This window comes from Danio rerio, chromosome 18 (genome assembly GCF_052040795.2).
Source record: "Danio rerio strain M-AB ecotype USA chromosome 18, GRCz13ab, whole genome shotgun sequence".
Classification (NCBI taxonomy): Eukaryota; Metazoa; Chordata; class Actinopteri; order Cypriniformes; family Danionidae; genus Danio; species Danio rerio.
The window spans coordinates 40,900,759-40,914,895 of record NC_141038.1 but is presented as its reverse complement, the minus strand read 5'-3'; the positions used below and the strand labels follow the sequence as shown (position 1 = coordinate 40,914,895).

General features: G+C 33.9%; 1 protein-coding gene across 2 annotated transcripts in view; it reads left to right on the top strand.

The window, feature by feature from the left end:
• luzp2 (leucine zipper protein 2) overlaps positions 1–13,916 on the top strand; it is a 251,221-nt gene extending 237,305 nt beyond the window's left edge. The window contains 3 exon segments of one of the 2 annotated variants that reach the window (NM_001114715.1): positions 1,447–1,551; positions 10,551–10,622; positions 12,125–12,474. In NM_001114715.1, the coding sequence (NP_001108187.1) occupies positions 1,447–1,551; positions 10,551–10,622; positions 12,125–12,229 (282 nt within the window). In that variant the 3' untranslated portion in view covers positions 12,230–12,474. 2 annotated transcript variants of the gene reach the window in all.
• The last annotated feature ends 221 nt before the right edge of the window (positions 13,917–14,137 follow it).

The following is a 14,137-nucleotide window of genomic DNA, read 5'->3' as shown; positions in this document are numbered from 1 at the left end:
TCTCTGATTGGGTATTTTCTTTAATATTAAGTAGCCTACACACAGTTCAGTCCTGCATCCTCTCCTTGTAAGTTCAGACTTTGCAAGTTTGATATGGCAAACAGACTCCCGAGGACATGTCGGGTAAATCTTCAAAGGGAACAGTGTACTTTATAACCTCATTCACTTCATCCTGACTACATTGTTTCACTATATCATAATACTAAAATGAAAACATGATATAAGGAACTGCTCTTTTCATTTTGATATAAACAACTTAACAGACAGCAAAAATGTTGAGGCGTTCCCCTGCATATATGAGCGTCATTATCACTGCGTTTTCATAACAAAACGGAGCCTATAACATTATTGCCTCCTCTTTATTCATTTTCACTGAAAATACAAAACATACCGTCTCTTTTGCTGAATATCAGTGTTAATAATCAATAATGCCCATTCTTACACTATAACGTACAATAAGTTTATACATTGTAGGAAATAAAGGCAAGCAATCAGTCAATTTACAGAATGTACGTGGTTCTGTTAATTATTAACTTATCTTTGTGCTCAGCCAAAACACGTTACCTGAGAACAAGTAATAGATTCAAAAGACCAAATTCAGGGAATATGTCGTTAGATATAGACAACAAGATGAATTAAATATCTGTTTAACAAATATAGTGAGATTAGATCCAGCGGGAGATCCTTGATAAACACTCCGAGCACAGCTCTCATCTGGGTAGATATGCTGCAGCGCATGCCAGAGTGTGTGTGGTCACTTTAAGTGCATTTTTAGTGTAGACGGAGAGCTGTTCAGAAACGCTGGCTGAAACGCTAGTGTGGACGCGGATCGTTTTCATTCTAAAAACGCTGTTTTAAAGCTAAAATGCACAAGTGTAAACGGGGCCTTAGTTTTATTTATCTACCTACAGCGGATGTCTCTGGATTGCGGGTGTAAACCAGAGCACCCAGAGGAAACCCACACAAACACAGGGAGAACATGCAAACACCACACAGAAATGCCAACTTGTCCAACCTGGACTCGAACCAGTGGCTTTTAACCACTGAGCCTCTGTGCCACTCAAATTAATAATAATAATAATAACTATAGTTGTACATTTATTTAACCTTTATAAGGCTTAGAATTGTCTTGTGGTGAAGCAAACACAACAGTTGCCATTTGCTTTTATATTTCTTTAAGATAAAAGCATCTGCTAAATGGACAATAATAACAGAAGTGGTCTTTGTGCTCTTCCTTTAAATCCACTCATGTACAGTAGATCACAGAGAGCGAACTGACAACCAGCTTCAAATTAACCTAAGTGGAAAATTGTCTGCACTTTATAATAACCCGTCTGGAGAATTTAACCCCAGCACTCTCTTGTTTTTCCTCTTTTTCTTTTCCTCTCTATTCCTCTGTGTCTTTCATACCGTAACGTTCTGTTTCTTTATGCTGCCTTCCTTAAGGACATCCCGAAAGTTCCCCGGATCACAACAACAAGTAAATTGCCTGTGAGCAGTGCGGTAATGAGGAGAGAGAGCACGGGGCCCAAAGACTGCCAGATGGTGAAGGTAAATCTTTAGTGCCCTTATACTCTAATGGCCACTTCCTTACCCTTTGGACTAAATGGGGTGACTTTATGTTCATTGCATCTCAGTGTATCCCTTAGCCATTTAAGATCATTTACAACTTTGCATTAAATTTCGTTCAAGAATAAGCTTTGAGGCCTCAGCAGTTTTCTTCTGATCAATGGTATATTGAACTGCTGCTGTTGGACCCAGGAGAAAATATTTTTACTCCATTTAGTTAAGAGCGAATGGGGTTTTCCCTTCTCAGCATCCAAATGGAACTAATCAGAATGATTGTATTCAAACAGTTTCCATTAACACTGCCATTGTCTTCCATTGGTGAGCTAATAGTAAAGATGGAAAGATTACAATTCATTTGATACATCATTCCTAACACATTTTGACTGGTTAAAATGGATTAATGCACTAAACTTTTATTGTTTATAAGTGACCAATATTTTAGGTGTACATTGATTTTTCTGGTCTAAACTTTTTTCATATTGTGTTCTGTCATCATCGTTTTATCATGAACATGTTGTTTCACTATGGAGATCTGAGAAGTCCTAACCGTTCCACCATCAGAAATTGCAAAAATATTTGTTCTGTCTGTTAAATGTATTTGAGATGTTTGCCCTATTAAACACCTGACACAATTTTACACCTGGTGCAGCGCAAGATTTATTTATTTTTTTCTAGTTTTAGCCCAGCACACGTATTATTTTAATGTCCAGTGCCATGTAGCTAAAATAGCAAATGCATTTGTGCCCTATGAGCTTGCTGCTATATATATATATATATATATATATATATATATATATATATATATATATATATATATATATATATATATATATATATCTAAATGTATGTATGTATGTATGTATGTATGTATATATATATATATATATATATATATATATATATATATATATATATATATATATATATATATATATATATATATATATATATATATATATATATAATAAGATTTTTTTCCATTGCATCATATTGCATCTAACCACATTGTGTTGAATTGAATTGAATTGAATCTAATCAAATAAAAATTTAAATCAGAACAAAATGCATGGTCACGAGGGTGAATCCTATATCAGTAGCTGTTTCGTATGTATTGTTAATATATTTTATAGTTGGCAATGCATTGAGATATGTGTATCATATCAGCCTCTGTTCTGAGATGCACATCCATACTCCATAGAGTAGTACATACTCTGCATATTTGATCAGCAAAACTGCTAAATAATTGAATGGCCACGTACACCAATATGGATGAGAAGCATATTCATCCTAAAATATAGTTTCAAATAAAATTCACTGGTGTAAATAAAGCTGTACACTCACCACAGAATATTACCATTTTTAAAGACAGTATAGTTAAAGTCAGAATTATTAGCTCCCCATATTAGCCCCCAGTTTATTTTTTCCCTAATTTCTGTTTATGGAGAGAAGATTTTATTAACACATTTCTAAATATAATAGTTTTAATTTATTTTATCTTTGCCATGATGACAGTACATACTATTTTACTAGATATTTTTCAAGACACTTCTATACAGCTTAAAGTGGCATTTAAAGGCTTAACTAGGTTATTTAGGTTAACTAGACAGGAGATGATAAATAGGCAAGTCAATGAATAATAATGGTTTGTTCTGTGGACTTATATAAAAATATCTTGTGATATATAAAAATATCTTAAAGGGGCAAATTATTTTGACCTTAAAATATTTTTTAAAATAAATAAATAAATATAAGTAAAAACTGCTTTTATTCTAGCCGTAATAAAACAAATAAGACTTTCCCCAGAAAAAAAAAAATAATAAATTAAAAAAAAATAAATAAATAAATAAATATATATATATATATATATATATATATATATATATATATATATATATATATATATATATATATATATATATATATATATAAATTAATTTATTAATTCTGTTTTTAACTGTACATGTTGTGAGGATAGAGCAATGTTTTGAGAAAAAAAAAATAATAATAATAAAAAAAATATATATATATATATATATATATATATATATATATATATATATATATATATATATATATATATATATACCCCTCATACAAAAGGGTTTTCGAGACTCTCCATGTGTGATAATGTTTTTTATACACAATTATACTCTCAAACAGTTGTATAAACACAATATCACACTCGTAGCAGTGCAATATGGCTGTATATCGGCACTGGTGGGTGGCTGCTACTGCTACTCGTGTAATATTGCTCATATATATATATATATATATATATATATATATATATATATATATATATATATATATATATATATATATATATATATAAATGCAGGTCAATCTGTGCTTTTTAAAGTACTATTGTTTGGGGTTAGGGAAGGGGAAGGGTGGGTCAGTTGATCAGTCAGTCATTCAGTCAGTCGACAGCGGCCTCTGGGGGATTTACAAGAGAACAGCATATGCAAATGGCACTTGCAAGAGAAATTTGAGATCTGAAAAACCATAGACAGCGGCCTCTCGGGGATTTGCAAAAACAAAACTGCAAAAAAACGTAGCTGTTGGGATGTATTTGACGGTCTTCAGAAATTTATATAGAGGTACGTTTTCAGAATTAGCCTGGGTTGGAAAATTTTCCTTTCTTCCTTCCTTCTTTTCCTTTTCTTTTCCTTCCTAATGCAAACATCCTGGTAGGAGAGTAAATAAATAACGTAAACGTGAATCATAAAATGTTTGTGGTTGCTAGTTTTGTGTTTTGACTTATTTTTTAGCATGTCATATAGATCACACATCATATATGCTGTTTACACATGCAGCATTCAAACGTTGCCATAATATTGGTAAACACTGTCAGAAGTGACCTTTAAAAGCTGTACTGTTTCTTCACACACCTAGATGAGGAGAAACACTTCTGTCTAATCTAGTACCATGTTAGGAACTTTTGAATAACAGACGTACAATTACACAGAACTTGTTTTGGATCCATAAAAACACAAGACACAACTAGATCCAATACTACAATTAGTATGCAAATCAGACATCTGTCTAGAGAACGTTTACATAAAAAAACAATTAGCTTCATCAGCTTTATGACTGATCTCCAGCAGACTTACATCAATGTGTTTTTTCCTTGCATAGACTCATAATGGGAATCGTCATCCTAGTGCACACACAACAACCAGTAATTTACTGCTAATGTTGCAACTTAACATATCGAAACAGATTCACCAGTATTTCCCGGAATTAATAAAGGGACTAAGCCGACAAAAAATGAATGAATGAATGAATGAGTGAATGGGACGGCACGCTCCATTGTTTGTGCTATTCAGTAAATATGACCCCTAATGTTTGAACTCAAAGTATACTGTACATACATTTGAAATCAAAATTAATACCCCATCCTTAACCACCCCCCACCCCCTGATTTTTTTAATTGTTATTTTTTTCAATATTTACCAAACGATGTTCAACAGAGCAATGACATTTTCACAGTATGTCTGATGATATTTTTTTCTTCTGGAGAAAGTCTTATTTGTTTTATTTCAACTAGAAAAAAAGAAGTTGTATTTTTTTTTTTTTTACCATTTTAAGGTCAAAATGTTTAGCCCTTTTAAGCTATTTTGTTTTGACTGTCTACAGAACAAACCATCATTATACAATTACTTGCCTAATTAAACTAATATGCCTTGTTAATCTAATTAACCTAGTTAAGCCTTTAAATGTCACTTTAAGCTGTATAGAAGTGTCTTCAAAAATATCTAGTAAAATATTATATACTGTCATCATGGCAAAGATAAAATAAATCAGTTATAAAAAAAATAGTTATTAAACTATTATGTTTACAAATGTGTTAAAAAAATCTTCTTTCCTGTTATACAGAAATTTGGAAAAAAAAAATAACCAGGGGGGCTAATAATTCAGGGGGGCTAATAACATACTTGTATATCTGAAAAAAACAATGCTGAAGTCAGATATTCTGGTTTGAAAATGTAAGTTATGTGACAGAAGGTCTGTCTTTGTTTTGGTTCATTTAACCCTCCTTCTGCCAGTTTTGCCAATTATATTTTAGCACTCCAGGTTGCTTTGGTGGAAAACAGCGTATTTAATTCATTCAGTCAGGAAAGCTCTCAAAATGTGACCTCCGTTGGACAGCAGACTCCGAAATGAGATACAGATTTACCCAAGTTCCACATGAGATGGTTATTAATTAGCACATAATATAAATATTACGAACATCAACATTGGGTAAAAATGTTACATTGTAACCCCGTATCCTAACAACACGCTACATGATGAGATTTGCAGTGATAAGTTGTTGGGCTGCTTGCACCAGGCAAAACACAACAGAAATTTAAATGCGGCTTTTCAGAAACACAGAATAGTGCACTTACTGTTCTTCAACGAAATAGTAAAGTTTATAATGCATAGTAAACCTTTTTAACATTATTAATTGTACATGCTGAATCACTGACACTGTACGTGTTGGCTTGCACTGAAGTTCCATTTTAAAGGGTTTATTTTATTTTCAAGATCTGAGGTAAGCTACCTCTTTCGGTAGTACGACAATGTCATGTAAAATGACATTAAATCTCACATTATTTACAATTAACGCTGAATAAAGCACATGAGTTGCACCTACGGTAAACATTGTCAGTTTACCATGTTGTTTGGCAGCAATAAATGTAAGCTGTTTCTAAAATAAAAAAATAAAATAAAAAAAGTAGGTGAACAAAAACATCTTTTAATATGGATTTTTTTTCTATCATGTGCTATTGCTTTTATTTAGAACACGTTTAAGTCAGCCTTTAATCAGCCTTCAGGCTCAACAGTCAGACACACTGTTGTTGGTGTCATCAATCTGGCAACCTGCACTTGCATTTGATTTCACCCAGGTGTGCAATACCTAGTTCAACCACTGGGTGTCAAACTTACATAGGTCTACTGCACCTTTAACATATAGCGTATTTCAATATATATTTTATTATAAAAATTTTTTAAATTAAACTAAGTTGTTAGTATTTCTCAATCCTTACAAAACTAACTTTATTCAATATGCTTATTTTCAGAAATAACCAATCTTGTTAAGTAAATAGATTTTGCAGCAAATACTAAAATCAACTTTTATATATTACTTGGTACTGGGGCTATTTTTCCACATTACATGCAATGATAGTATAATAATAGTAATATTTTATAGCTATGTTTTAATCTTGTACTACAACTACAATTATTGTATTGTAATTATAGTAAAAAAAGAAAAAAAAAACAGCACATTTTGTATTTTAAGTACACATCGTATACTCTTTGAAAACTAGTTTAGTAAAGTAGGCCTATCATTTTCAGTATGTTCCTGACAGTTGTATACAAAGCAGAATGAAATTATACTTTTTTTAGTTTCTTTTTTTTTACTTTTCTTTAAGGTGCATGTGTGGCATGAGCAACCGGAATGCAAGTAGTAAGAAAAAAGATAATAAATAAGGACAAAATTTAGTTTTTTTTTGTTGTTGTTGTTGTTGTTTTTTTCTGGGCTGTACTTTGATTTCTTCAGTAATGCATCACATCTAAAATGATTAAACATGACTTTGCAATGATTCCCATATAGCAGGGGTGTGCAAACTCAGTCCTGGAGGGCTGGTGTTCTGCTGAGTTTAGTTCCGATGTGACTCAACACACCTGCCAGGAAATTTCTAGTTAGAACTTGAGTAGCTGGTTCAGGTGTGTTTGATTAGGGTTAGAGTTAAACTCTCCAGGACAACGGCCCTCCAGGACCGAGTTTGGACACCCCTGCCATATAGAAATATGACATACAGTTGAATTCAGAATTATTAGCCACCCTGAATTTTTAGACCGCTTGTTTACTTTTTCCATAATTTCTGTTTAACAGAGAGCAAATTTTTTCAACACATTTCTAAACATAATAGTTTTAATAAATCATCTCTAATAACTTTTTTTTTTATCTTTGCCATGATGACTGTAAATAATATTTTAATAGATATTTTTCAGGACACTTCTAAACAGCTTAAAATGACATTAAAAGGGTTAACTGGGTTTATCCGGTTACCTAGGCAGTTAAGGGTAATTAGGCAAGTTATTGTATAACAGTGGTTTGTTCTGTAGATTATCTAGAAAAAATATAGCTTAAAGGGGCTAATAATTTTATCCCTAAAATTGTGTTTAAAAAATTCAAAACTGCTTTTATTCTAGCCGAAACAAAACAAATAAGACTTGCTGCAGAAGAAAAAAATATTATCAGACATACTGTGAAAATGTCCTCACTCTTAAACATCATTTGGGAAATATAAAAAAAAAAAAAGAAAAAAATTTGAAGGGGGCTAATAATTCTGACTTCAACTGTATGTGCAATCTACATACATGACATACAAGATTTTATTTCAAATAGGCCTATAATATATATATATATATATATATATATATATATATATATATATATATATATATATATATATATATATATATATATATATATATATATATATATATATATAATAGCCATTTTCTGCAAAATTTTGAAATATTGCATGAATATGTAACATATTTGACATTTTTATATGTGAAATTCAAATAGGAACTTGCACAGTATGTCATAGACTGTATCATTTTTTGTATATATGTATGCGATATATGGCTTTTGCCTCTCTTTGTCAACCTAATTGAATTCCATAGCTCTTTGTAAAGCAGTAATTCAAAAGGTTATTTTTGCAAATATTTGAAAAAGATATTTTTTCTATGTCCGATCTGTCAGATAATGAAAGTTAGCTAAGTAAACACACAGATTTCACACTTATATAAATGGTGAGCAACCTTACCTGATCCTCGCTCGTCATCGCAGTTGACACACGCTGTAGAATCCTCCAGTCTGGAAAGATGAACCAGGAACAATGAATCACAGATATCACTGACTGCTGACATGCACTTATCAACTGTAATGACAGGATTGTGTGTGTGAGATTGTGTGTGGGGAAAAGTGTGCGGAGACAGGAAACAAAGACAGACAGAACGAGGGAGAGAAACACTGGATTGCAGGGAGAAGATGTCAGCATCGGTGGATGACATGCCGTGAAGATTGTCTAATGAAAATGTTCCCAAAGCAGCTCTCGTCTGGTGATGGAGGTGATGAGAGCCATGTGACAGAGCTCTGAAAGACACTCACACAGGCATTACTGCCTTCATATTATGAACGCTGCTGAATTTTGTGTCTTATTTAAGACCAAATTATTTAGCATTGATTAGTTAGTGTTTGAAGACTGGTGGTCCAAAAGTCAAATGTCACTTTTATTCTTTTTTTGAAGATGATGATTTTTACAAGTGTCTGTGTACTTTACAAGATGTGATGAGCCTGTCAGGCCTTATTCTGATTGAACACAAGTCTAGATGTAAAATATTCTCTAAGCAACAGACCCTTTTTAATTTTTATTTTTGGAAGAAACAGCACATAAGGTGAAACTATATGCCATGAGTTTTAGATGTTTACCCTTTACTGCCTAACGTATATGTTCTAATGGCTGCCATTGTCCTAAAACACTTAACCTCCCAGTTGTTAAACCTGTCAGAATATAAAAAAAATGAGGGTGTATTTTCAGTCTTTTGCAGTCTTGTACTGTTTTATTAAAGGGCCATGACACCCCCCTCTTTCGGTTAGAGTCTACTTCAGAATTTTTTCAAAAGATGTATGATTAATAGGCGTGGAGCTCCGCGAGCATCGGGCAGGAGTGGGCGTGGCCAGCAGGGGAGAAGGGGAGCGAATAACTGCTGTTGTCAGTTAGCTCACAAAATGAGACACAAAGAGGAGACGCATGAGTTTATAGTTTACAAAGTTAAAATGCAAAGAAATTAACAGTGATTTAATGTCCTGCTACATTTGTTATTTGTAATTTTATATACAGACAACAACAATTTATATCATTATAAAGATAATCGTGTTCATGTAAACACTATAAATGAGGAATTCTCCCTCAATCCCTGTATCCAGCAGACTCAGTGCAGCAGGTCTTCTGACCCGTCTATTTTAACTATTAACCCTGCTGGTAATCTAGAGGATTTAGGCAAACACAGCAGCACGGCGATGTGTCTGAATGTGAACAAACTCCTGATGAAAGACAGCGTCCACCATTCTCTAATTCTCGTGCTGCTCTCCTGACAAAAATGCTAGCAGACCACACACAGCTTTGCTGTATGATCGGCCCTGACAAGATCGCGGGGGAAAACATGCAACAAACCCCGTGGATGATGGAAACAAACGCATATGAGCCTTCATGAACGGCTAAATACTGTGCCGTGGTTTCCGTGTCTCTCAGCTCGGGCTTGACACTGGCAGGTCTGGCAGGTCTCATAAATAATTAAGCAGCCGGCTCTTCTCATAGGATAAGAAAACTCCGCTATGAATAATAATGAGAAACCAACGCGTCATCATTGCACTTGCAGTTCTGCGCTAAGTCGCCGATTTTGATCCCGCCCCAAAAATCATTTTAAATCCGGAAGCTGAAATTATCTGACAAAAGCTCAAAATGATCCAGTTTTCCCCACAATTAAAGCTGACAGGTGCTAACATTGTCTTAACTGATGCTCAACACACACACATCTGTTAATACAAAAAAAAAAGTTCTCCGGGGTGTCCTGAACCTTTAAACGTGTTTCTTCTAAAACACCTTTCTAGTTTGTTTGGAGCTTATAGAGACAAGCATATAAAACACTTCCTTAAAATACTGCATCCCTTGAGCAACATGATTAATCTTTTTTTCTATGCAACATTGTAAAATCTCATAGCTCAGGGCTTTTGTGGAAAATGTAAACAGCAAACAATTACAGCTTATACAGCATCAATGCTCCGTTGTGGCCACTGTATTATTTTTTAAACTCTTGTATTTGAAAATAAGTCATCTATCCTTGCTCTCTGTGTTGGATTATGAGGTGATTTGGGGATTTGTGTTTTGAAATGAATGTGTTCTTTGCTGTCTCTTCAGGTGGGATCAGACTGTTCCCACAATCAGACTGAAAGCTCATCTGTGATGAAAAAGACATTTGGACACAGTCAGGTGAGTCTTCTTATGTACTTTGATGGAAGTAAAAAAGCCATATTAACAAAAATGTTTTTCCAAAAATATATGAACATATATAGACAATGCAGTGGCACAGTAGGTAGTGCTGTCACCTCACAGCAAGAAGGTCACTGGTTCGAGCTTCGGCTGGGTCAGTTGGCATTTCTGTATGTAGTTTGCATGTTTTCCCGTGTTCGTGTGGGTTACCTTCGGGTTTTCCGGTTTCCCCCACAAGTCCAAAGACATGCAGTACAGGTGAATTGGGTAAGCTAAATTGTCCGTAGTGTATGTGTGTGAATACGAGTGTGTGGGTGTTTCCCAGTGATGGGTTGCGGCTGGAAGGGTATCCGCTGTGTAAAACATATGCTGGATAAGTTAGCGGTTCATTCCGCAGTTTGTTCCATAAATATTTGGACATTGAGACAATTTCTAACATTTTTGGCTCTTTACACTAATACAATCGATTTGAAATGAATGAGTGAAACCATGTGCTTTAACTGCCTGTCCTCTTTAATTTGAGGATATTTACATCCAAATCAGGTGAACGCTGTAGGAATTACAACAGTTTGCATATGTGCCTCCCACTTGTTAAGGAACCAAATGTTAATATAATAATAATATTTTAATTATTATTATAAATTATTTATATTATTATTATTATTATTATTATTATTATTATTTTCTGTTTTATATTATTATTATTATTATTATTATTATTATTATTATTATTATTATTATTATTATTATAAGGATTATTAAGTAAAAACAGGCTTAGTGATAACAAATAAATGTAAATAAATCAGGTGAACGCTGCAGGAATTACAACAGTTTGCATATGTGCCTCCCACTTGTTAAGGAACCAAAAGTTATTATAATAATAATATTTTTATTATTTTTATTAATTATTATTATTATTATTTTCTTTTTTATATTATTATTATTTTATTATTATTATTATTATTATTATTAAGATTATTAAGTAAAAACAGGCTAAGTGACAACAAATAAATGTAAATAAACATTAATTTACAAACAAACAAATACAATAGTAGCCTAGAAATGTGCAAAATGTGAAATGTTTAATACAGTATTTATTTCACTGTGCATCATAATTACGTAAATAATTACTCATAATTACTTTTTTTCCAAATGTTGCCTATGGACTCAGTCCACCACATTTTCACAATATTTGCATAGTGCTTTTATATTTTCCTCATCTCTGCTCCGCCATGTTGCCACAGTTATATAAGTGAGCTGTCAAGACGCGGTAAGTGCCGACGTGCACAGATAACTGTTTGCTCCAGTGCTAACAAGTGTCAGCCATGAGCACTGCAGCAGCGGTGACAGCTTTTGTCAAATTATAGGTCAGTCTGACAGTGACAGGGGAAATGGAGAGGAAGGTGTAAATGTCTAATCACCTGCTCTGTTTGTGCCAGACTTCAGTGGGGATGCTCCACCATATGCATGTATTCTCTACTCTTGTCATCTCTCTTCTATAGTCGAAGACCCCAGAGCAGAACGGACAAGGCCAGGCAAGGACAGCAGAGGAAAGTGTGAAAACAGATGGGGAGCTAAAAAAGACACAATCGGACAAACACAACTGAAGGGACAGTGGAAGACTTGGCAGATTTTCTGCATGGTAAAAAAATGATGTCAGATCTGTTTAAGCCCCTCTTCGTTCACTGAGCTTATAAGCACACACACACAGATACATATGCACACAAACACGCGCACACACACACACACTGTAGCCAAACACAATCTACATACACTAAATACTCATTCTAACACTGCTAATGTAGAAAAGAAATTCCCAAAATTAAATTTTGAACTTTTTTAATAAAAAAAATAAAAAATCCCACTGCATAGTATGGCATGCATTATAGAGTTTTAGATATTGATTTTACAAGGTTACGATGGTACTGGTTGTTTTTAATAACTGTTACTTTTTTCACTATCTATTTTGTTTTGATTTTTTTTTTCTCTCCCAGAGTGAGGACACACAACGTTCTTTGATTTGTGTTGTTTGTAATTAAAAACTTTTTCTGGCACCGCAGACCAGAATTCAGTGTTAAAGGTCACACTGGGGGTCATTTGAGTTCTGTAAATTTACACTTGAGGTCAGATTTTAACTTTTGTCAAAGCAGCTTCTGAAAATATACTGAGCCATGTACTGAATGCAAAATTGGGCTGCACGATTTTGGGGGGAAAACTGAACTGTGATTTTTTTTCTAGCACAGACTGATATTTAACATGTATATATGTTGTATATATTTCATTTTCTTATCTTCTGTTGAGCCACACACCTCATATTGTGGCCTTGAATTAACATCTGTTCTGTGACACTAATATGTCAGTGCTTTTAATAATTCATTCCCTTGTTTTAACTAAACAGTGGGCACAATGTAATACTTTGTTGCCCCGTATTCCTAAATTGTGGCCATGTTGTAATAATTAGTTGCCTTGTTGTAGTTAAAACAATATGAGTGAACAAATTATTAAATTGTGTGAATGAATAAAATGAGGGAATACTTTATTACATTTGTATAATCTATTCACTTATTTTTGCACTGGTCATGTGCAAACATTAAGCTTCTATTATGGTGGGAAAAGTTCAAGAGAACTTAATCTTCTCTTGTTGAGTGCAGCTGGTTTAAAGCACTTCTCTTTTCAAACTTGGAGCATGCTGTGTTGTCAAATGCAAGCCAAATTTTGAGCACATGTTGACATGCGTAATCCTGTTATAAAGAATTTACTAGGAAGGAAGCCTCTTTGAGGCACTTAAAACACTGGATCAAGATATAACTAAACACAGAACCATGTTTCATTGAATACTTTTATTCAACCTAATCACAAAGTTTGTGATTTGATATTCAAACGAAGCCATGTCACAGTTTGTGTTTTATTCCGATTAATCGTGCAGCCCTAATGGAAACTGCATCAATCCCACTTCTGCTGAAATGACAAAAAGAACTGTTTAATGCTGTTCAAGGTACGGTTTGTCTCGTGTTGTAGCAAAGATTAATTTACTCCTCCTACTCCATATTACGAGGCTCAAGTTGGCTGGCCAACTATCACTGTTGAATATTTCGGAGCTTTTGGTGCCAGAATTAAAGAGAAAAACTGGACTCACAGTGAGTCGTCTCCCTAAGAATGATGTGCCATGCACCGAGTACTTAATCTAATGCTACATCTCTCTGTTTCTCTACCTTCTTGTGTCCTTTACAATAAACCGTGATTTTCGCTAAATGTGTGAAGAATAAATGGTTATTTGTGGAGTAAAACAACTGACTCGTCAGTGTCCATGCGTTTCCTGCATCCTGACTCTGCTGCTCCATTTAATTAACACCTCTGGTGCTTCAAGAAAGGCCCTGTTATATCGTTAAAGTGCAAGGTCAATAACCTAGATCCCACGGGATCAAGGAAAAGTCCTCATTGGTGTATCCTGTACGTGAGCAGCAAATCATAATAACTTCAGAGCTCCGCTTCTTAGCCTCTTCATAGACCTTTGA